This window comes from Elgaria multicarinata, chromosome 12, assembly GCF_023053635.1.
Source record: "Elgaria multicarinata webbii isolate HBS135686 ecotype San Diego chromosome 12, rElgMul1.1.pri, whole genome shotgun sequence".
NCBI lineage: Eukaryota > Metazoa > Chordata > Lepidosauria > Squamata > Anguidae > Elgaria > Elgaria multicarinata.
The window spans coordinates 6,089,507-6,114,872 of record NC_086182.1 but is presented as its reverse complement, the minus strand read 5'-3'; the positions used below and the strand labels follow the sequence as shown (position 1 = coordinate 6,114,872).

The window sequence follows — 25,366 nt, the reverse complement described above, 5'->3', positions numbered from 1 at the left end:
TTCAGGGTTCAGCGCTCTCTTCTGTACGTCTAGATGAAATGGATGGGAGTGCCTTGTCTCCAGCTTAGCCTGGTGCGCCGACTAATGGTTCCTCTTCCTGGAGGCTTCAGATCTGACAAGGATGGTCCTGCCGTCATTACATTTTGTCTGGCTTGCTGCATTGTGCTCCACGTAGGGCTTTGAAGCATGGATGGAGATGACATTCAGTCCAGAATGCATTCTTGGGGGTGGGGGCAGCTGGCTGCTAATAATACTTACTGGTGACGAACAACTCGAGATGCTAAATGCAGCTTTTGGAGTTGCATGTATCTTTTTTAGAAATGCAAATAGCACCCACAGAGCGCCCCAATTAGGCTATAAGGGCAGGGAGGTGTCCATCCTGTTCCCCTTTGCATTGGGAGTGGAGCTCACTTTGGCCCTAGGTTCAATCCACAATACCTCCAGTTAAAAGGAATTCAACCATTTCCACCTGAAATCTTCAAGAACCACTACAACTCAGAATTGACCATTCTGGGCTGGATGGATTTAGGGTACAAGGCCAATTCATAGGCCAGTCTTTCCAGATGTTCTAGGCTAAAATTCCCAGCATTCCCTAGCCATCACAGGAAAAGATGGGCCACTCAACATAAAGGTTGCCATTTTGGATTGCTTACTCATCTTCTTTGTTGCACCAATGTCTGCTTTTCTAAGACCATTATGAACCTGAAAATGTTGTTTTGGATCGATTTAGAATTTCATTGTATAAAAGAGAGGAAGAAAGATCTTGGCACGTCAATCGAAGTGAACGCTTCACAGATTCTGAGCTATGTTGTGTTGCTGGTTCACTGTAGATTACGAAGACTGTAAACCAGATACAAAGTTTACAAATACGGCTTGCTAAAGGCTAAATTTCTTGTCTCTGCATGCAGCTGGCTGTGTTCAAGTAAGATTAACCTAAAACTACTGGGAGCTACTGAGACTTTTCCATCTACCTTCATATCTTTCCCCAGCATCTGTTTCAGCTCCTTATTTACCTTTAATAAGGTATTTCTCTAGAGCAGCCTTTTCCAACCTGGCCTTCTCCATGTGCTGGGCTACACATCCCATCACTCCAAGACATCATAGCCATTGGGAGTTGTAATCCAAGCCTTCCAGAGGGGTGCAGGCTGGGGAAGACTCAATGAAAGGAAAAGAAGATACCAATAAATAGAAAGAACCAAGAGCTATCTGTGGCAAAGTGTATAGGCACCGATGTTAATTTCAGAAATTCCCAGAATGGATTGTGAACCAGAAGAATCTCAAAGGAAGAGAATAACCCCAGCACAAAAGATGGAGATGTCAGTTGTATAAACGACATTTTTGTGCCTGCAGCGTGTCCAGAAATTCAGATCTGGCCACTGTCACAAGGCAGTGTCACCAACAGCTGAAATCCAGTCCAGCAAATCTGCCAAACCTAAAATATTCACTTTGAAATTCAAATACACCATTTTGAATTGAGAAATTTGGCATGTCTACACCAAAGAGTCTAGCAGGAGGAAGGGGGAGGATTGAGAACTCACCTGCTTCCACGATCTCCCTCCAGCATCTAGACGGCTGTGTGACATCCCAGAAGGGAAGAGGGACATTGAGGCCACCATTTTTTTTTCAGAGGAGCTGGTTGCACACTGAAAAAGGTAAAAACAAAACAAAAAACACATGTGACCAACCAACCCCCATCCCAGGGATGGTGAAATTGCTGGGGGAGCCCATGGGCATGGAGCCTCCCCACCCAGCTCTGTGCACAGCCCTGCTATTCATGGGGAAGAAGGGACAACCTGGGAGCAGTGCCCACACTGCCCATACTCCTTGGGATGGTCCCAGGACCATGGAAATATTGGGAAATCCATGGTCCCAGATACCCCAGGGAAAGTCCCAGGTCCGCTGTGCATTGTATGGATGCACAGGAACAGCCTAGAGACCACCCCTGGGATATCTGGCAGGTGTAGACGTGCCCATTGAGTGAGATGTTTTCCTCAAGTAAAAAAATAATTTTCTTTGGTAATTAACCAACAAAAACAAATGCATACATAGCTGTTTTGGTTGCTTTGTAGGTGAAGCCAGCTACTGGCATGAACATGAAGGAAGTTGTCCAGAAGGAAATTTTGGCCAATGAGACTGAGAGGTGGACGGGAGGAAGCGATGTCAACAGCACCTTTCTCCCTTACTACCAGCACCCTCCGGCTGTTGCTTCCATCTTCATCATGGCATACCTAGTTGTCTTTCTCTCATGCATGGCTGGAAACTCCTTGGTTTGCATGGTGGTGGTGAAGAACCAGCACATGCGCACTGTCACCAACCTCTTCATCCTCAACCTGGCCATCAGTGACCTGCTGGTGGGTATCTTCTGCGTGCCGACCACTCTGATGGACAACCTGATCACAGGTGAGAGCTTTTCTATGGCAGAAGCAGGAGAGGTGAACCTTCAGAAGCTCTGAGTTGGTGTTGGAAATGTGAATATGGCTTTCATAAAAATACGAATGGCGTGGCGTGACGGAGTCCTTGTGATCATGAATGTGGCAAGGGTGGCCAAGTTTCCTTGCTAATTTAAAAAAAATGCTACATTGATGACGAAGAGTAAGTTTGCTCATTCTGTGTGCCTTTACACTACAGGCTGGCCCTTCAACCAGGTTATATGTACCATGAGTGGCCTTGTCCAAGGGATGTCCGTCTCTGCTTCTGTCTTCACTCTCGTCGCTATAGCTATGGACAGGTAAGGGTCGCTTCAGTGCTGACTCCAGGCTTTTGAGGGCCATTGCCCTCAATGCGATTACCTTCTCAATGCCAGGGTCACCAGCTGCTATTGCTCCTCATCGTCCTTCTCATTCCTGATACCACTTGCTTGCTTATTTATTTGTTTATTTATTTAATTTATTAATTACATTTCTATACCGCCCAATAGCCAGAGCTCTCTGGGCGGTTCACAAAAATTAAAAACATTCAAAGTATAAAACAACAGTATAAAACCATACTACAAAATACAATATAAAAACTCAACCAGATCAAAACAGCAGTGTACTTTCCTTTCCTTTCTAAGCACCACCATTGCCTGGGCCAGGGTGAGAGGCAGGTGAACAAACAGGTTGCCGTGGTGAAGAGGAGGAGCAGAGGGCCCCTGCTTGGGTGTGGGCCCTCGACAGGTGCCCAGCCATGCCTACCCTGAACACAACACAAAGGGTGTCTTCTGGGTCTATAGTGGGATTGACAGAGAAGGGAATTCCAGCTCTCAAACTCCATGCCAAGGAGCCATGGATGTTTGAAGGAACAGAGCTGAAGAGAGCCCTGATATATTTTCCTCGCTGCTTTGCAAGTGACCAGAAGATGAGTGGGAAAGGGTGGATTAGGGCTCAGCGACGCACAGTTGAGTGGAGTGATGTCTAGGGGTGGGGGAGGCGAGCCTGCTATAAATTCCATTCTAAGCCCAACTCTAGGGTGACCATATGAAAAGGAGGACAGGGCTCCTGTATCTTTAACAGTAATGTAGAAAAGGGAATTTCAGCAGGTGTCAATTGAAGAGGGTGAAATTCCCTCTTCATCACAACAGTTAAAGCTGCAGAAGCCCTGCCCTCTTTTGTATCCGGCCACTCTACTATAGCTAGTGTAGCTTTAACTGTTGTGATGAAGAGGGAATTTCACCCTCTTCAATTGATACCTGCTGAAATTCCCTTTTCTACATTACTGTTAAAGATACAGGAGCCCTGTCCTCCTTTTCGTATGGTCACCTTACCCAACTCTTCCACAAATGTTTGTCAAAACTGTATCCTCCCATCAAGTTAATTTAGCATGAGAATATGGATCCAACTACAGCTGATGCATTCCAAGTTGTTCTAGCTGCTAAGATTGTTAGTGGAGTTCTTCCTTCCTTCCTTCCTTCCTTCCTTCCTTCCTTCCTTCCTTCCTTCCTTCCTATTTATTTATTTATTTATTTATTTATTTTATCTTCTGGCAGGCCTATCCAGTCGAAGTTTAAGATGCCGTTTTTTGCTGCTTTTAATGATTCACTGGTTTTAAACATTTGAATTAGCTGTATGTATTTTATGGTGTTTTTATTTGTGTTGTACCCCGCCTCAATCTAGAGGGAGAGGTGGGTAACAAATAAATAAACACATTATTATTATTATTATTATTATTATTATTATTATTATTATTATTATAGCACTTGCATCCTGCCCTTTAGCTAAAAAAGGCTCTCAATACACCTAGATCTGAATGCCAGAAAGGTGCACCAAATAATATGATCCTAAAATGTCCCGTAGAGGAATATTAAAAGAACAAGTTTGGTGTGTCACTGTTCCAGGAGGTTTCGATAATAAAGAAATCCAGCAAGGAAAAGGCTCTAAAGTTATTGCCTGGTTGTCTAGGGACAAGCGGCAGGCTGAGCAGGTAAGCTCACCCCTATGGTCCCTATGCCTGAGGGATACCACAAATCCGAAGTCCCTGGAATCCAAACTCTTCTTACTCTCTTCACATGCACTCCAACTCACACACCCCATACAAACTCCCAACACTCTCCTTATATACTCCTTCCCCCTCCCACCTATGACATCATAAACCACACCCACTCAGTTCTAACATTCCATACTTACCAGACATACTAAGTCAGATATATACAAATAGAATCAATTGTGGGGTAACGTCACAGTACTCCTTTCTGTTTCCTCCTCTTCCTCCTCCCCTAGATTCCACTGTATTGTCCTGCCTTTCCGAGAGAGGCTCAGCCTTCCAAAGGCCATGGTGATTATTATCGTGGTGTGGCTCCTAGCCATAGCCATCATGTGCCCTTCTGCCATCATGCTCACAGTGGGACGCCTGGAAGACCACTACATGGTGCTCAGTGACAGCAAGAACACCACTTACCCGCTCTACACATGCTACGAAGCCTGGTCAGACAACAGCATGAGGAAACTCTACACCACCATTCTCTTCATCCACATTTACCTGGTGCCCTTGACCCTCATTGTCTTCATGTACGGAAGGGTCTGTGTGAAACTCTGCAGTTCCACGGTGCCTGTCTCTGAAAACCCACCTGGTGCCGTCAGAGCCAACGGCACTTCCAAAAAGAGGATCAAAGTCATCAAGATGCTCATTTTGGTTGCTCTCCTCTTCATGATCTCCTGGCTGCCCTTGTGGACTCTGATGCTGCTGGTGGATTATACCAATTTGGCTGATGAGCATCTGGACTTGCTGACCGGTTATTTCTTCCCTTTTGCCCACTGGCTAGCTTTCTCCAACAGCAGCATCAACCCGGTCATCTATGGCTACTACAACGAGAACTTCAGGCGGGGCTTCCAGGCGGCTTTTAAATTCCAGCTTTGCTCCCAGGAATTGAAACACCAGGAGACGTACTCTGAACAATCGCGGGGTCCCCTCAGCTTTGGGATGTGCAACAAAGTCTTTGCGCAGGCAACCTCTTCTAACTCAATGTCCTCGCAGCACACACACAACACGGCCCCTCTCTTCTTGAAAAACATCCAACCCAAGTGTCCTGGCCTTGGTTTGGAGGACATTGATAAAATCATGACTTATCATGGAGTTAGCCAGGCTTGGGAGAAGACAGAAACATAAAATGGCTAGAATGTGTGCGGGGGTTGGGGTGGGGCTGTGTGGGTGAAAGATGGTTTCCAGGCAATACTGCCATCTATCTCTTTCCAGAATCAAAACCAATCTTCGTTGTGTTGTGTAAAGTGAAAGATACGGACTTTCCACTGTTGTGTGGATAGGGAGGGACAGGCAGGGGCCCGTAGCTCAGTGGGAGAGCACATGGTTTGCGTGCAAAAGGCCCTAGGTTTCATCCATGGCATCTGCAGTTAAAAAGGATCTCAGTTCTCTTCGTGGAGGCATGGATCCTGCTTCTGGATTCACTGGTGACTTGATAAGAGTCCCATCTGCACAGCTCCCATTCGCCAGTAAATTACAAGCAGGGCTATGCGTGTATGCTAGGATTTCCACAAACCACACCAAAAAAGACACATTATGGAGAGCAGCAGCCAGATTCTGGAGAATCTTCCCTTAATTTAAAACAAACAAAAAAACAACCGGGCCCTTGTGGTTGCGAAGATGCAATGGGCCACATGTGTGAGCCTTTGCCTGCCTCAATCTCAGAAGCAGGTGAGGTAGTTAGGGTTATAGGCCTAAGGAAATCTCTGCAAATGAGCCCTGTTGATATGGGTGTGTGTGTGTGACTTCTGAATGCACATGGATAGTGTGCTTTGAACAAGGCCACTAATGGCCCAGGGGTGGGGTGTTCTGCATAATCCCTCCTTGCTCCCAGTGGAGGCCTCCGCACCTTGGAGAGCTCCTCTAGAGCCCTGACTGGCTCTGACTGAAACCCGGAGCGGATTCACCACCCCCATTGCACCTTGGAGAGCTCCTCTAGAGTCCTGACTGGCTCTAAATGAAACCCAGAGTGGATTCACTGCCCCACCAACATCAGAGCCACCAGCCTCCATTGGCTGCTCCCCAAAGCAAGTAGAGGCAGAATAATGCATGGATAATATATACAGGGTGCAGGATTTGACTTTTCTCAGGGCAGAGTCTAGGTTGCCCCTAGCTGTATCTGTCAAGAGTGTGTTTATGGGGTGCAGAGAGAATGGCTGCTGGTCATAGTGGCTGTATATTACCATCATCAGCCAGGGCAATATCATTCCCCATACCAGTAGAGACTGGTGGCTCTGATTTCGGTGGGTTGTGAATCCATTCTGGGTAAACACTTTACCACTCCCCCACCCCACCCAGCAATTGGGATGCAGCAGCAGTGGCTGGTGGCCCCGAATTTGGTGGGGCTCTGAATCCATTCAGAGTTTCAATCAGAACCAGCCAGAACTCTAAAGGAGCCATCCAAGGTGCTGAACCATTTGGGGGAGAGGCTGCAGCACTTTGGAGAGCTGGCTGGTTCTGATTGAAACTCCAAATGGATTCAGACCCCCACCAAATTCGGGGCCACCAGCCACTGCTGCTGCACACCAATTGCTGGGGTGGGTGGGATGAGTGGTAAAGTGTTTATGTCCGGCTTGATTGGCCGCTATGTCTGATCCAGAAAGGGTCTTTCTGATGTTCCTGTGTTGATCTGCATGAGGCATTAGGTAGACTTTGTGCTCTTCAACTTTTGTGTTTGTTTATTTATTGCATTTTCATCCCACCTTTTTTCCTTCAAAGAACCCAAGGTGGCATACATAATCCTCCTCTTCCTCTCCATTTTAGCCTCACAACAACAACAACCCTGTGAGGTGGGTTGGGCTGAGAGTCTGTGCCTGGCCCAAAGTCACCCAGTGAGCTTCTATGGCTGAGTGGGAACTAGAACCCAGATCTCCCGACTCCCAGTCCGACACTCTAACCGCTACACCACACTGGCTCTTACATTGCTGATGTACTGGGTGGACAAGGCATCATAAAGAGGAAACAGACAGAACTAGCAGAACGCTTTGGGTACACAGCTCCCTTCTGGGGCAGGGATGGATTCCCTTGCTGAAAGGGCATGGATCTCAAGCCAACTAGATACTACGCTGCTAAGGAAGGTGTGTTCAGGACTCTGCATAAAGCATGGCTGATTCTATGAAAAGCATGAATGGGATACTGGGTGCAGCATTCGACAGCCTGAGAATTAGCTTTCATTGAGAGAGAAAGCCTATTTCTAGTCTGTATGACAGCAAAGATGTACTCAAAGGTATGTGGGCAATAAAAGGCCAAAATACTACAAGAGATGGTGGGGAAACATATTTGGCAGATGTTCACAAAACACTATTTAATGACTGGTCCAAATGAGCAGGAAACGACCCGTGATGTATTGATTGTATAATGCACAGGAGCCAGAAGTTCCTGGTTTAAAATCTCAATGTAGTCATTTTCTCAGTGGTTGGCCTTTACGTGTGTATGTATTTATTTGAAACTGTTTGCAGTTCCCCACCTTTCAACCCTAAAAGCAAAGTGGCGAACAAATGGAAAACCAGTATAAACAACGAATTAAAACAGCAGAACCACCACAACCTCACTAGATGTTGACAACCATGTAAAAACAGAGCTAGCAAGATAAAACAGCTACTGGACAGCAACTAAAAGACAGCTCAAAGGTCTGGGTTGGTCAACGCCTGGTGCCAAAAAGACGTCCAGGTTGGTGTCAGGCAAAGCTCCCTGGGGGAAGCATATTCCAAAAATAGGGTGCCATGATGAAAAAGGTCACCTGTAAGGTCATTGTCCACGTCACCTGAGAAAATGGGAGGGGGAGGGGGACCCCAAGAAAGACCTCAGCAGCATCTGGGCAGGATGATGAGGGAGCAAATGGCCCTTGAGCCACACTGACTGAGAGTGTCGGAGGCTGTGGCTTTCATTCCCTCCCCAAATGATGGGTGAAATGTTTCTGTGGCAGCGTAGGGAGCTTGCTATCAGTGGGGGCTGGTGGCTCCGATGTCAGTGGGACAGTGAATCTGCTCCGGGTTTCAGCCAGAGCCAGTCAGGATTGGAGTACCTTGGATAGATCCTTTAGAATTCTGACTGGTTCTGACTGAAACCCAGAGTGGATTCACTGCCGCACTGACATCAGAACCGCCAGCCTGCGCTGGCATTAGATTCAGGACAAATGCTGGAGTTCATGTTGAGCAGCGAGAGCTTGGCTGATGACACCAACTTATTTAGGGTGGTTAAAACAGAAAAGGGGGCAGCAAAAAGCTCCAAAAGGCAAGAACTGGGAACTAAGATGACAAATGGACTTTGGTTTTGGTTCTGACTGACACCTGCAGCAGATTCACTGCCCCACTGGCATTGGAGCCACCAGCCTCCACTGGTCCAGTGGCCAAGTCTACCTCCTTGTCTCTCTTAGTTCCTCCAGGTCCATTGCTGCTGCTGACAGGCCGCCATTTGGGGAATGCAGGTTTGCTGCCTCTGGAGATTCCAATTTTGGGGGTCCTTGGATGAAAGTCTCAGGTGGGATGTTTGGTATCCGGCACTTCTTCCTCTAGTGCTGCTGATCAAACTGACCTGGCTGGCCTTTCCTCATCTGGATCAGTGTCAGGGGCCGGCATCTGTTCAGGGGATGGGTCACGACAGAAGAACCAGAAGAGCCGGGCGGGCGGGGGGGGGGGGGACCTTGACACCTTTGTGAAAGATGGGGCCTGAGTGGAAACTCTGCCAGTGACAACTCTTCTAAGGAGGAAGAGTTAGAGACCCCAACAGAGGATGAGGCCCAGTTCCTGCCAGAGTCTGGACTGCAACAGAGGACTGAAACTATGGAGGAGCCTGCTGAGGACCCAGCTGCTCAGGAAGAGGGAGGCTGTGCCTCAGAGGAGGAGGCTGAGCACCCCCAATTCCCAGGGACTGATGGTGCCAGAGGAGGCGCAACTCAGGGAATCTTGATGAAGCACCAGGCTATGGCAGTGATCTATTGGGGAGGAAAGGTCTTGTCGTGATTAGGGCCTTGACTGGAGAGCTCTAATGTACTGCAGCTGAGCCATGGGTGGGGCAGCAGGCTCTGCCATTAAAAGCATTCAGTGTTAGCCTAGCCAGTGTGCAGACAATACTGCCTCAGCAACTCTGGTGCCCTATGATTGGTGCTCCGTGATACTGACCCTTGGACTTTGCCTCTTGGCTGTGTAGCATATCCAACTGCCTCACTGTGTTTTGGCCTCTGCCTCCTCTTTTGACCATTCCTAGAGGGGATCTACACTAGTATATGAAATGTTGTATTTACAGTCATTGAACATTTTGTTTTTGAACGATTTAAAACGTAACAGTTTTTAAAACATTTACTTACTTTTCTCTTTCCGTGGGAATGCATTCCTTTTGGCCACACTAAGAAAACGAATCCGTTTGTTCTATTTCCCTGTCTGCCAATTTCCCCTCCCACTTCCTCTTCTCTCTGAGACAATCCTCCACCTACAAACAATCCAGCAAGCAGCCTCCCAAAAGTGAAACTGGAAGTGGCTGCAAAAAAGAGGCTTGAAAGAAAAAAACCCGGCTCCAACTTTGGGTGTGGAAATTACAGAAATATGCCCCCCAGGAATGCGATTGGCTAATTAAGAACTACAGGAAACCCATTTAATACGATGAAATCAGCCACATCATACCAAATAGAACGACTTATTTCAGAGAAGTTCAAAATAAAAACTGGAGAACAGACAGCAATAAAACGTCACAAACTGAACGTCATGTGGCAAAATGCTACCAAATGTACACTTAGAAACAGTAAGACACGTTCTAACTTGACTAGTGTAGATGCCCTCCTACATTAGTCTGCCCCCACGTATTTGACTGGTTGATTGACCGCACTCTTGTTTACAAGCCTGCATTAGCTAGCGAAGAGCCAAGACACAATTTAGAGCGAGACAGCTGGGTGTGTTGATCTGCCTGAAGACCATTCCAGAGTTCCAGGAGGATGCCTCGTATGGCTAGCGAGCTCAAGCCACAGAGAATGAGATATGAATGAATGAATGAATGAATGAATGAATGAATACCTTTATTGAATAAGTCTTCTGACCATTTCAAAAAATCACATAACCATTAAGAACAAACAGACATTACTTAAAATTTATGATTTAAAATTTTAAAACAACATACAGTTCGTATATGATATATTATATATGACTAACAGTTAATAAGACCCCTTGTATATTACAACATTTGATAAAAACTTATTAATTAATCCATTTTTTCTAATTCTTTTTTCCTTATGCTGGCTGCTTTAAGAGCGAAGAGAGCAACCCTCTGGGTCACAAAATAGTTAGAACCACGTAAGAGAAAGGACAATTTATCCTTGGCTGTCCAGTCTCTCATGCGTATTAAAAACATAGATAGATAATGTTCTCTACATTTTGAATATAAACAACATTCAAGTAAATAGTGGGCTAAATCTTCTATTTCAGGGTTGCCACATATACATAGTCTATCTTTCGATGGAATACCTTGGAATCTACCCTGTAACATCATTGTGTCCATCAGCTCGAATCGAAGCTGGGTAAAGGCTACTCGATGGGTCCGTTTCATATCAAAGAACAAATATTTTTCTTCTTTAAAGTGGAATTCAGAGAATGAGATAGAAACGGCCTGAGTGAAATAGGCAGGGGGTGGAGAAAAGGCAAGAACTCCTGTGGGTGAGAACAGCCAGGCAAGCAGTGTTTTTGCAAGAATTGTTGAAGATAACCAGACGAAGAGGAGGATTAATTGAGCTACAGATGTGTAGATAATAAGAGCATCAAGCTCTGTGATGGTCTAGCTCTCCCAAGGCTGGGAAGTGTTTGGATCTCCTTAGAAATGCAGAGACTTACACTCTGAGAGAGATCATCCATGAGGGCATTTATCACAAGTGGTTTTCTGCCCTTTCTTTTCCTGCTGTCAGAGGATGGTCTTCTGGGGCACCTCATTTCTGGGGGAAACAAGATGGCGGCTGCAGGAGCTGAAGGTTTGGCATGGAGGTCCTGGCGGTGGGCCACAGTAGGCATCAGTAGTGGGCCCCAGCAGATGCCAGGCATGTCCACATGATTTACAGCTCTAGCTCTTGCCTGCTTTAGGCAGTTAATCCTGCCACGTCTCTGCACTAATGAGTGCCAATGCAGAATTGTAGCAGAAATGCCTGGCTCCACAGAGGACTGTGGGGTTTGCTGCCACAAGATGTGATGTAGGCACATCTCCTACCCTAGAGGCCTTCAAGAGGCAGCTGGACAAGCATCTGTCAGGGATGCTTTAGGGTGGATTCCTGCATTGAGCAGGGGGTTGGACTGGATGGCCAAGTTTAGATTTCAACAAGGTTAGCATTGAGTGGATTTAATGTGTAGGTAACGATTTATATAAAGAGATGCACATTTAGAAATCATTACTGTCATTGAAATCGAAATACAGAACATGTCACCATAGTGTGGAAGACGGTGGACCAGGTGACCCGTCAGTCAATGTGGATGGGAACTTCAAGGCCCTTCTGCTGCTCTCCCTTCTTGGGGTTCTGGGAACAGACAGCCCTCCAAATAGAGGACATGTTCAAAGCAGAGGACAGTAGAAGACGAGCCTCTGCAATAGAGGACACGTGGCTACCTTGCGATGTTCATGTGTTACTGCTCTGGATTTGGTTCCTTTCAGTCAAGAGGCAGGCCCAAATTGAGAAGTCACACCCAAAAAAGGGGCCAGGTTCCTCTTGGAGGGTGAATAATTCTCACTCGGAATAAACCTTTTTGAGGTGTTGTTTTAAATGTGTCTTAAGTGTTAGACATTTGGCTAACATACAACCATTCCTTGCCAAAACAAAGGAAAACAAACTTTGTCACTCACGGAAGAAACAGATTAAATAAGTAACAAAAGAGCTTGTGTCACCCCCTGGGTGGTCTACAAAGCTTGTTCCAAGGCCTGCCTTAAATAAACAAGCCCAAATGGGCCATAAAAAACCAAACAAACAAAAAGCCAAGACTTTATAAGACGCTGAGTGACATGCCAGCTTATGATTTATGGACTGCATCCCGTACGGGAGAAAAACACATTCCCTTCCTCCTCACATCTGGTCACGCTGGATGAGAAAGGGCCAATTGGAAACAACTGTGGGGACTGCACCACATCCAGGTGGCAGCACTGAGCGTGGCGGCCCCCTTTGTGACGCCTTCTCCTGGCAGCCGTGCAGCGAGGGAATCCGTTGAGGCTGGGCCGCCATTGTCACCACCGGCTCTTGTTCCTCCTCCTCTTTTTCATCGTTCCAACAATTGCTTGCTTGACAGGCAGAGGACCACGGAGCGAGGAGGCTGTGGCCTCTCCTCCTCCTTGCCTTCACCACCGCTGTTAACTGGGCCACAGCAAGAGGGAGGTGAACAAGGAGGTTACCATGGTGAAGAAAAGGAGCAAGTCCATCAGGTCCTTATTAGTGGGCCGGGGCTGGGGTGTGACCCTTGGCAGATGCACAACACGCCTGCCCTTGACACTGGCTCTGAGCGGAGAAGAGAATTTCTCCACACCATATCTCTCTACCTATAAAGCGGAAAGTATGAGTGTGTCACATATGTCCTGAAATGTTTACCCACTTCCACATATGGTACTGCCTTAATACTGTTCACACAGACAGGCCTTCATGTACATGGATCAGAAAAAATCTAAAAACATGAATTTTGGGGATTTAAGTATTTTTTAAAAGAATTTAATAATAAAAAACTAGGTTTACAGCTACAACTCCCAGCATGTCTTGGGTGGGAGGCCAGATTTACTGGCCTTTGGTGGCCATTGTGATTCCTAAGGTCAGTCTCGAGCAGTCAACCCAATTCCACATAAAAGGAAACAACCCACATAAATGGGCTGCATCTAGGGTGACCAGATGCACCGGAAAACCCCGGAGACCTCCGGAAAAATGGAGATCTCTGGGGCAACTGGGACTGGGCCCCAATTTACCATGGAAAAGGGCTGGAGAATGTGTTCGCAGACTTCCAGGAACACATCCTCCAGCCACTGCCCCCAGCACTGATCTGGCCTTCCCCTTGGCCAATGCAATTGTGCAGGCCCAGAAGAAGGCCCAGGACTAGTCCTAGATCAGCCCTGGGGGAGGTGAAGGACGCGTTCCTGGAATTCCAGCTATCTGTCATTTCTCCATTCACTCTTCTGTTTCAATCGTAACGTCAGGCTTTGACATAAAAATCATAAACTTTAATCAGTAATTCTTCCATCTGTCTTGGAATGTTGTGGTTTAGTTATAACCAGGGCCGGCGCCAGACTATTTTGCACCCTAGGCGGGCACGCCGTACTGAAACCTCCGCCCCGCCCCCGCTCCTGGCTTTGAAGCCAGGACGCTGGGGTTGGGGGACGGGGCGGAGGCTTCGAAGTGGCACACCTAGAAATGGCTTCCTGGCGTGCCATGCTGAAGCTGCCCCCTGCCCCCCAACCCCAGCGTCCTGGCTTTGAAGCCAGAAGCGGCTTCTGACCAGGCACTGGCTTCGAAGCAATGATGCAGGGGTTGGGGGGCTGCGGCTTTGGAACAGTGTGCCTGGAAGCTGCTCTAGGAGAGCAGCTTCTGGGTGTGCCGTTCGGCGCCCTCCTTTGCTTAGCGCTCTAGGCCGCCGCCTGAGCTGCCTCTATGGCAGCGCCAGCCCTGGTTATAACAGGAAAAATGCAGCATAAAAAATCGCATCAAGTTAAAAGGCCTTGGAATGTTATTTTATTTTTAATTTAACTTGGCACTTAAAAGCCATTAATGCAGGCACTAGGCAAGCCTACCTGGGAAAAAGAAATCCATAAGCAGGGTGCCACAACTAAGAAGGCCTGCCCTCTGGCTGTTTTCCACCACAAGTCAGATGGTGTTCAAAGATTAACACATTATTCAGGGATCTAGGCTTATGTCTACAACTCCCAGCATTGAAACGGAACAAACTGAGTTGGGTACACTGGTGATAATAACAATCTGATGACAATAATAATAAAACAATTTAAAATTATTTAATTTTTCAATCTAATTAAAACATAAACAGTGAAAACAAATACACAATATATATTGGACCGCTAAAAACTCAATAGTATAACATTTAAAAACTGATACCAAATGTGCTTCGACCTATAGTCTTCTTCAGTGGTAAAGTAAATATACACTCTTATAATATATATATATATATATATATATATATATTCACAATACAAACAACACAAATATCAGTAAGCGCTATTGAAGTATTAAAACCTGTAAATACAAAGACATTATTATATTAAAAATATGATTTATTAAAAATACCTACTTAAAATCAAGATGAATGTATCCAAAAGTGTAGGTTTTGGTGTTGTTGTTGTTTTAAAAAAAACCTATTGCAACTCACTGAATAGTATTTATTATTTTAAAAACTACACTTTTGGATACCATATACCGCTTTCATAGTGTTATATCCTGCTTGGTGTAGATGTGTCGTGGGCCCCAACAGTTGTCAGTGCACTTCAGTACCACTATAAAGCAAGAGTGTAGATCCTGCCTAAGTCTCTGGTATTAGCCATGAAAGATCCAGAAGTGGGTGGGTGGGAATCCCTGGGGTAAAAACCCCTGCATCCCCATGGAAAAATAAGGAGAGGGGAGAGAGGCGTGCACATGATGGAAAATAATGCATGCATCCTATATGGCTCGGGTCCAGGTTATTTGAAAGACTGTATTCTCCCTTATGAGCCTGCCCGTGCTTTCAGATCTTCTGGAGAAGCCCTTCTTTCAGTCCCACCATCTTCACAGGCACGTTTGGTGGGAACATGGAGAGAGCCTTTTCGGTGGCTGCTCCAGTGCTCTGGAACTCTCTTCCCCGGGGAAGCTAGACTGGCTCCCTCCTTGATGGGCTTTCGGAAGCAGGCTAAAACTTGTGTCATGCCCTGCATGGAACCGGAGTCGGGAGATGAGGGGGAGGTGGCAGAGGCTGGACCCAGTGCAGAGGGGCCTGGCTCAGGAGAAGAGAATGGACTGGCAGAGGCTGTGGCAGAGCCTCAGGGAGAGGAGCCAAGGCCAGCAGGAACCTCTGCCAGCTCAGAGGGCTTGATGCCAGCAAAGACTCTGGAAGAGCCGCAGGGATCTGGGGAGGAGAGGGACCAGCCCAGTTTCAGCCAGTTAAGGGCGGAGAAGTCCACCCGACGGCGGTCTAGCCGGCTTCAACACAAACGCCAGGCAATCAGAGATCAGCTGCGGAACGCTGACTCAGCACTCTGACTGAGGATAAAAGGAGCAGCCAGGAGCCCTGCCAAATTGTCAGAGATTATCTGAGCTCTTCGGTGGAAGCTGGCTCCCAGAGCTCTTGAGCACGCACCTCGCTCCAGATCCCGAGTTCCTGAACCCAGCCTTGACTCCCGGACCCCGTGACCACGCCTGACGACTTCCGGAATCCTATAGTAACCTTGGACTGCCTCTGACAACGTTTACCCGTGCCTACTCCTGTGACCTTTGGACTGCATCTCTGGACCTTACTCCCGAAGTCTGTAACTGCAATAAATTCCTTGTTACTAAGATACCAACTGTGTGAGCTTATCTTTGTCAAGCCACTTGGCAGCTTTCCCGGACAACTTGTTTGTTCCAGCAGGCCTTTGGAGAATAATCTGGCTCCCCATCTATGTTAATGACTTATTTATTATTTTAGTTATTTATTTAAAACATTTATATCCCGCCCTATGTCATTAAGATCTCAGAGCGGCATACAGATAAAACATACAGTATAAAACAATAAATATACACAGTTAAAAACAAATTAAACCACAAACCAAGTTAAAACAATATATAATTTAAAAGCAGTAAAAGCAGTTAAAACAGTTAAAGCAATGTGCCAGTGAGTTTAACCATCAAAGGCTTTGTTAAAAAGCCGTGTTTTTACTTGGCGTTGAAACACAGTCAATGTTGGTGCCCATCGGGCCTCCAAGGGGAACTTATAATTTTGTTGTGTTTTTTAAATGTTTTTTTTCCCATTGTATGTTTTAAACTTTATAAGGCCGCCTTGAGGCCCAGTATTGGGCAAAAGGTGGGATACAAATAAATGTAACAACAACAACAACAACAACAACAACAACCTGTAGAAATCCAAAGTATCTTCCAGCAGATTCTGTAGGGTGACCATATGAAAGGGAGGACAGGGCTCCCGTATCTTTACAGATGTATTGAAAAGGGAATTTCAGCCAGTGTCATTTGTATATATGGGGAACCTGGTGAAATTTCCTCTTCATCACAACAGTTAAAGCTGCAGGTGCCTTGCCCTCTTTTCAATCTGGTCACTCTAGTATAGCTACTGCAGCTTTAACAGTTGTGATGAAGAGGGAATTTCAGCAGGTTCTCCATATATACAAAGGACACCTGCTGAAATTCCCTTGTCTATGCAACTGTTAAAGGTACAGGAGCCCTGTCCTCCTTTTCATATGGTCACCCTAGATTCTGTCCCTTGCTAGCCTTGTGCCTCTACGTTTTCCAGCATCCACCGACGTTAGCTGATACAGGCAGACAGGCAGATAGATCGACACGGCCCGCAAGGTTAACGGCATGGAAGAGTGGCCACCGTCTTCCGACAGAGCCCAGCGGGGCGCATGACATCAGTATCAGTTAATGGGCAAGTCTGCCGCCTTCGCTTCACTGCAGGAACAGCTTTCACTCTTGTTCTTTGGCAAGCTTGGGAGAAAGTGATACAAGCAAATCTGCTCATGCAGGCAGCCACCGCTAAGAGGAAGGGCTTTTTTCAGTGGAGGCTGGTGGCTCTGACGTCAGTGGGGTTGTGAATCCGCTTTGGATTCCAGTCAGAGCTCTAAAGGAGGATCCAAGGTACTTTGCAGCACTTTCGAGAGCTCCTTTAAAGTTCTGACTGGTTTTGGCTGAAACCCGGAGCAGATTCACCGCCCCACTGACATCAGAGTCTCCACTTACTGTTGCTGTTTGGATGCTTGAGGAATGTTTTTCCCCCTTCCTAGAGCAGAACCCCTGACTCACACTAGCAGGATATTAGGGGTGTGCATGTCCCATGGAGGAGATACCTGAGTCATCTTATTTGCAGGCTGACGTGACAGAAACAAAGGGTCAGTTGAAACAAAACTCCTAAATGAGCTTGCACTCAAGCTTTCTTCCTTCCTTCTTTCCTTCCTTCCTTCCTTTTTTGGTCATCCTGAAGGTAAGGGGAGGCCAAAGGGAGACATGATAGTACAAAACTATGCCTGGAGTGGAGATTGTGGAGAGGAAGGCATTTTTCTCCCTCTCTCATAATACTAGAACTCAGTGGGGTCATCCTATGAAACTGATTGGTGGGGGATTCAGGACAGAATATAGTTAAGCTATGGAATTTGCAGTGATGGCCACCAATTTGGATGGCTTTAAAAGGGGTTGGATAAATTCCTAGAGGAGAAGGCTATCAAGGGCTACTAGCCCTGATGGCTATTTGCTCCCTCCAGTATGAGAGGCAGTGTGCCTAGGTACTCCAGTTGCCAAGGAACATGGGTGGGAAAGGGCTGGTGCACCCATGTCTTGCATGTGGGCTTCCTTTGGGCAGCTGGTTGGCCACTGTGTGAAAAGAATGCTGGACCAGAGCTCTTCTTATATTCCTACAATGCAGAACAGAAGTACTCCTTTGTCAGGTCAGTGCAGCGGTCCATCTAGCCCAACAGCACTCCGTTTCCAGATGTAGCCAAAAAGTTGCTCTGAGGATGCTCTACAAGAAAGGAATGAAGATAAGGACTTTCTGGGGGAGAGGAGTAAAAGGAGAAGCTCCATTACCTGGGGTGCCTTCAGGTGTGTCAGAACTTGCCTCTGCTGATTGCCCTTGGCATCTGGTACTCAGACATACACCACCTCGGTCTGTGGCAGTTCCAGTGAGGTTTCATATCTGATAGCCATTGAGAGAACTATCCTTCTCTGCCAGGAACTTATCTATCCCCTCTTTAAGGCCATCTAAGCCAGTGGCTATCACTACAACCTTCATATGGCGCAGGCTATGTGCTATCTCCTGTATCAGAGAAGGCGATCAATGTCTACTAGTCCTGATGGCTATGTGCTACCTTCAGTATCAGAGGCAGTAAGCCTATATACACCAGTTGCTGGGGAACATGGGTGGGAGGGAGCTGTTGCTCCCATGTCCTGCTTGTGGATCCCTGGTTAGCAGCTGGCTGGCCACTGTGTGAACAGAGTGCTGGACTGGATGGACCCATTGTCTGATCCAGCAGGGCTCTTCTTATGTTCTTATCAAATATCCTTTACCGAGAATCAAGGACACAAGAAAAATCTTGGTGTCCCACCCACCAGGAGAGTTTCTGAAGCAACAGAATGACTTGTGCTCATCAGAACTTGTCTGTAAAGGCAAAGGTGGAAATGGGATGGTAGCTAGGGTGGCCGTATGGAAAGGAGAACAGGGCTCCTGTTTAAAAAAGGGAATTTCAGCAAGTGTCATTTGTATGTATGCAGCACTTGGTGAAATTCCCTCTTCATCACAACAGTTAAAGCTGCAGGTGCCCTGCCCTCTTTTGTATCTGGTCACTCTACTATAGTTCCTGCAGCTTTAACTGTTGCAACGAAGAGGGAATTTCACCAGGTGCTGCATGCATAAAAATGACACCTGCTGAAATTCCCTTTTCTGTACACCTGTTGAAGATACAGGAGCCTGGTCCTCCTTTCCATATGGTCACCCTAATGGTCACTGGCCGATGAAAACATTCCAAAATAGGGTTTCTCTCCCCCTCCCCAAAGGAGCTGGATCCAAATGCCTGCCATTCATTCTGTCCTCCCCCGCACCCCACAATCTTTATCTCTCCCTAGCCTGGGTGGGAGCCCAGCATCTTCCTCTAGCAGTTAAGGATTTATATCACTGTTTCCTTTTTCCCACTAGAGGGAGGCGTTGGGGAACCATTTGGCACACAGGTGGTCATTTGCAGATCCTCGCCTACATCTGTACTGGTGGGTGACACGGATGCAAAATGAAATTGCTAATCAAAAGGACACTGGAGGACACAATGAGCCTGAGCCTTCTGTACCTTGATCTCTGTATAGCCACATATCAACAGCTCACTAGCGAGCCGAATTTTTTCAAAAGGCATCTTGAACCTCAAAATAGAAGCAACATCATCAGAGCAAACAAACAGCGAGCAACAGGCTGCTCCGCTCCCCCCGCCCCCCAAGACAGTGCCTTGCAGTTGTCTTAGATTACAGTTTTCATCAACCCACTAGTCATCAGCCAAGAACAAACCATGGCTTATGACTCTTGCTTGTCTAGGTTAACTTCCTGACTGTTAGAGCAGTACGACAATGGAGCCAGTTACCTAGGGAGGTGGTGGGCTCTCCCACACCAGAGGCCTTCAGGAGGCAGCTGGAGAGCCCTCTGTCAGGGATGCTTTAAGGTGGATTCCTGCATTCAGCAGGGAGTTGGACTCGATGGCCTTGTAGGCCCCTTCCAGCTCTATGATTCTATGATAAGCAGTGATCTTACTGGGTTTCAGGTCCTCTTTTGTTAACATCATGTGCATGTTAACAGTTTAACCACATCTTAACCCAGAAATGATGAGATTTCACGGATGGGTGAAATAATAGTATTTGTCACCAGTAAAGCATCTGTGGAAGAGTGTGAATCTATAGAAATGTTAACATGTCAGCCAACAAATAATTGTCTTCCCGGTACTGCCACCCAGAATTGACTCATTCTCCTTTATTATGCAAATTGAATGTTTAAAGTATTGTGATTGTTGCCATTATGTGGGGCCCAGCCCCATCCTGCTGATTTATGAGAAAATCCTGTTTGGGGTTTGGCCCAACCTTATCAGTAAACACCACTGAGCATGATAAGGTTCTGTCAGGAACGACAGGTAGCATTGTACAAAATAAACAACTGCTTAGTCAGAAACAAATTTCTTATTCGCCTGATCAGGTTGTGTGTGTATGTGTGTGTGTCTCAGTTCACTCAAAGCAACAGGACAAGATTTGTGGTCGGTCCAATTTACTTTCTTCTCATTTGGGCAGTTGTCAGGAGCAGGTACTAGGGATGAGTACTTTCAGGATCCAGGCCCGAGCTCAGAGGGCTGCTCTGCTGCAGAGTGCTGGCAGGACTCAGGCCTTGGCCAGCAGCAGTTCATGACAGTGTAATTTGGTGCAGCTGGGAGCAGCTAGAGTCAGGGCTATTTAAGACCCACATTGTGACTCCAGCATTTGCTACAGCAACATCGCTCCTGTGGTGCTTGGCTCCTGTTCCCCTGATGCCTTGCTTGTTCCTGACCTCGGACTGCTCTTTGGGCTATGCTCTTGCTATTGTCTCTGCCACACCTTGTCTGTTCCTGACCTCGGACTGCCCTTTGGACTATGCCACTTTGTGGTTATACCAGTAAACCGCTCTATCCTAAACAGCTTGTGTGTGGGTTAGTCTTTGTACACCTTGGCTCTCCTGGGTCCCGGCCCTCAGTCTGTGCTTCCAGCCACCCACGTCCCAGACTATTACAGCAGTTAATTTTCCACAGGTAATTCTTGAGGAACCATCTGGGTTTGGATGACATAATAGTCAACTGTCTCTACACCACAGATGGGGAGTGTTTTAAGGCCTGGAGCACACTTCTTTCCCAGCATTTTCTTTCCCATTATAGCGAACTGGCAGGGAAATTGGGAGAGGGGGTCTTGCGATTCAACTCCTGAAACAGTTTTAGGGGCAAGGGGCGTACACCTGTGGTGGTGGGCTTAAGAGAGCGATTCCACACTTCGTGCTTCAGGCACCATTGCCTCATGCTACCCAGGGGCTTGAGCTTTCCCTATTCAGTGGGAGGGGGGGCCTTTATATGGATACCCCACTAATTTTTAAGGTCCTGTTGGAGTTTTGATATTAAAAGGTGTTGTGACTACCTGGAATGGTTTGGCTTGGATCCACATTTACCCATACGTAGGGTAGACTCATTAAAATTAGGACTGTGCACCGCCTTGGGTCTGAAGCAGATCAAGGTGGTTTGGACCCCTCTGAACTGGATCCAAGGCAGTTTGGGCAAAGGCCGAGGTGGTCCGAAGCCAATTGGCTCCGAAGCTTCAGGCTTCCTCAGCGCTTTGGAGCTGGCCCTGCCCCCACCCCCCACCAGTCTCCTTACCTGCTGCCTCTATCGCCGCTGCCATCTTTCTTCTGGCGGCTTCCAGTGCAGCTGCTGGAAATGAAAGGGAGTAGGCCGCACAATGTTAAGTTATTGCATGGCTTTCAGTGTCATTGAGCAGAAGCTGCCGGACACAAGCCAGCGGTGGCGGTAGCAGCGGTGGACCCAGGTAAGCCCCCTTCCCCACTTACCTGTGTCCGCTGCTGCTGGCATGCGTCTGTCGGCTTCCACTCGAGTATGCTGAAGGCTGGACACAGGTCCCAGTGGTGGAGGTGGCTTACCTGGTGCCTCCGCCGTCTGCAGCGGCGGACGGCGGAGGCACCATGTAAGTGGGGAAAGTTTTCTGGGTGCCGGCTGTGCAGCTGACACCCAGAAAACTCTGAGTCACCTCGGAGGGTCCAAATTTTGCCTCAGCTTCGGTGCCGAGGCAGTTCAGGAACTCCCCAGGCAGCCCCAAGGTGGATCGGGGCTGCTACAGGGGCTCCATTTTGGCCTCTGAGAAGGATCGGGGTGTGTGTGTCCCTGTACAGCCCTAATTAAAACCAATGTGACTTATGTTAGTCGTGGCTATGTTAAATCTCATTGGTTTCAATGGGCTTACTCTGAGTAAACCTAGATCTAACTTGTTATGTAGTGTCAGCTCATAGAAAGTGAAACATTTTGAGCCTTTGCATTCTTTTTAAAGTGGCTTTGGGATTCCAGAATCTTGTCCTTGGGGCCTGAGTTTGCCACATTCTCCCGAGAGGAAACCGATCAACTTACAAAATTACATTTCCAAACAGTGGAAATTTCAAAACTGTGTTGCTGGTTGCAAGACTCACATTGTTTCCACAATGAATGAAGAGGAAAATGGGCAAGAGGGATTTTATATCCCATTGACAGTGGTGGGAAGAGATGTACTGGTGTATCCGTACAGTTGCACCAACACACCCCAGTTGCTGGGGTCAACAGAGTGAGACCTCTGATACTGTTTTATACTGTTGTTTTTATATTTTTTGATTGTTTAAATTTTGTATACTTTTTAAAATGTCCACTGTTTTTAACTTTTGTAAATCGCCCAGAGAGCTTCGGCTATGGGGCAGTATATAAATTTAATAAATAAATAAATAAATAAATAGTCTATCGCCTCTCAGCTGGTATATCTTGAATATAGGATTGTGACCTAATTCAGAGAACACGGATTTTTTAAATTTTTATAATTTTATAATGAATTGCAAGAAAGGAATTACAAGTAAGTAGGATATTTTTTTAAAAAAATTGAAGGAGATTCATCTGCACTTCTGCCCTTGATTTCCTCTGAATTCAGTTAATGATAAATCTTATTTTGAACACATAGCCTCATTTTGCTCCACTAATTAGCAGCACAGTTTTAAAATCCTGAAAGATGCTCCTAGTTGTCAAGGAATTTAATTGGGTTCTTCTGGAATGGGGCATGATCTGAAAAGGTCTTTGCAGTGAAATAAATTAAAGAGACTTAAATAATTGTTTACAATATTGGCTTGTATAGGGATAAGCTCTTAGAGAAGTATTTTCTAAAGAAGAATTTAACATAGTGTTTCCAAGACTTCTGGTAGATAAACTATTCTAATTTGTTCTCAATTAAAATCTGAAGGCCCGCCTCACTTTTATAACTTTTATTACTGTTAGTATGTTAGAGCAAAATGTACACACACACAGCACTCAAAGGAACCCACCACATTTCTGATCTTGGCTGAACAGAATTTTGATAGGAAGACAAATTCATAGAGTATAAATCTATGTATGGTTGCTGGTCACAGGGAAGGCTGTGGTTTCACTCAGAACCAGTGAGAGTCTAAAGTAGCTCTCCAAGGCTGTGCAAGCGACACTCTAATCTCTACCTTGTGAAGAAGTAGTGACAGCAACGTATAACTCTGACAGACCATAACATATACTGATTGTGTTGCTCACATTGGAGATCCTGCAGATGGAGTCACACTTCATTCTTGTCATTTTACAAAAGAGTCATCAACAAACACTCCAATTTGGACAAGTCCTTTTTGCAGGTCCAGTCAGCTCTGTTGCGCCCGCTCAAGATAATGGAGGCATCTCACTGGGCTTCAAGTTTTTCCTATTGTCGTTAGAGTATGATGCATTTGTTAACGTTTTACCACACCTCAACTCAGAAATGATGGCATTTCACTGATGGGTGAAATCATATTTTGTGTCTCTTACTAGTGAAGTATATGGCGTTTCAAGATGGCTACAGAAATGTTAGCTCCCCAGTTAATATAGATCTGGTTCCATTGCCTGCTCCTGATACTTCCTCCTTTATTATATAACTTGAATGCTTAAATTCTTCTTCTTCTTTTAGGCACTTCCCCATCCTGTAGCAAGGATAGCTAAGCCATTTACTGTGACTGGGGATCTACCCCCCACTCCACATGTTCCATTCAACTCCCCCCTCCCCCTCCAGGGTCTCAGTGGGAGCTAACATGGGAATTGCCTGAAAAATGTCACGGGCCAAGGAATGTTTGTGTTCAGGAAATACCGCTTCTACCTTTTGCTTTAAACTTCCTTGATGTATAGGGTGACAAGATGCACCGGGAAACCCCGGAGACCTACAGAGAAACAGAGGTCTCCGGGCCAACCGGGACTGGCCCCCAATTCACTGGGGAAAGGGGCTGGAAGACACATTCCCGGACTTCCAGGAACGGGTGCTGCAGCCATCTCCCAGCGCCGATCTAGCGCAGCAGAAGGGCGGGGACTGGAAGACGCGTTCCCAGACTTCTGGGACGCCATCTCCCAGCCCCAGCCTCAACCCAGGGTCGATTTTGCCCTTCTGCTATGCTGATGCAATCCCGTCAGTGCCGCAGTTCGCTCCTTGCCCCAGCCGGCATTCGACGAGAGTCAAGGGGTGGGGGTCCGTTCGCTCCCCGCCCCAGCGGCGGTGGACCAGACCACTCAGCCAGGCGGCGAAAGATGACAGTGGCGGAGGACAGTGGCAGCGAGGACAGCTAATGATGGTAATGATGATAATGGTAATAATGATAATGGATGCTGATAATGATATTGCTGCTGCTGCTGCTGCTGCTATTGATGGTGATGAGGATAATGGTGATGCTGATAATGATAACGGATGCAGATAATGATATTGATAATGCTGCTGCTGCTAACGATGGTGATGCTGACAATGGATGCTGACTGAGGCCACGCCCCTTGGGGGCTGGACATGTTGGGGTGGCCACGCCTCCTGAGGGCAGCCATATTGTCTTCCTTTTTGGTTTCCAAAATATGGTCACCCTATGTTACATGTAAGCAGGAGCCTCTAAATCTACCTTGGAATTTTGCTTCAGGCCATGAAATCTATTTAGGGTTGTGTAGAAGAACCCTTAGCACTCTTTTGATTTCCTTGAATTTCTTGTGACATTTAGCTTTGAAGGGTATCTTTGGCCACGAATCATGCCCTTAAAAATTCACTGCTCTTTTCTTTCTTTCTTTTTTGGGAGTTTTATCACAATTAAACCCAAGAATGGACCTCTGATCCCCATTCATATATTTTTTCTTCCTCTTGGGGTGACCATATTTTGGAAAGCAAAAAGGAGGACAATATGGCCACCCTCAAGGAGATGTGCCCAACATGCCCAGCCCCCAAGGTGGGCCCATCTTGACATGACCGGCCCACAAGGGGGCGTGGCCTTGGTCAGATGTCTAATTCTACACCTCCCTTTATAAAGATTTCAAGTATGAAAAACCATATAACTACTGGTCCAAAGCAAAGTTAACGTGAACATAGTCTAATTCTTAATTTTGAAGTTCAGTTATATTGAACTCAAAAGTATCTCATGCAAGTGAAATGACCTAAAGTTATTCTCTTGTCTAAAAAACTATGTAAGAACAGTGAGTAGCTGTAAAG

At 46.6% G+C, this 25,366-nt stretch overlaps 1 protein-coding gene across 1 annotated transcript; it reads left to right on the top strand.

Annotated features, from left to right (window-relative positions):
* The first annotated feature begins 2,087 nt into the window (after positions 1-2,087).
* Positions 2,088-24,658, top strand: LOC134407595 (neuropeptide FF receptor 1-like). The gene is made up of 5 exons (XM_063139465.1): positions 2,088-2,400; positions 2,629-2,728; positions 4,695-5,418; positions 24,078-24,476; positions 24,596-24,658. Exons 1-5 carry the CDS (start codon positions 2,088-2,090, stop codon positions 24,656-24,658), a joined length of 1,599 nt encoding a protein of 532 aa, XP_062995535.1.
* The last annotated feature ends 708 nt before the right edge of the window (positions 24,659-25,366 follow it).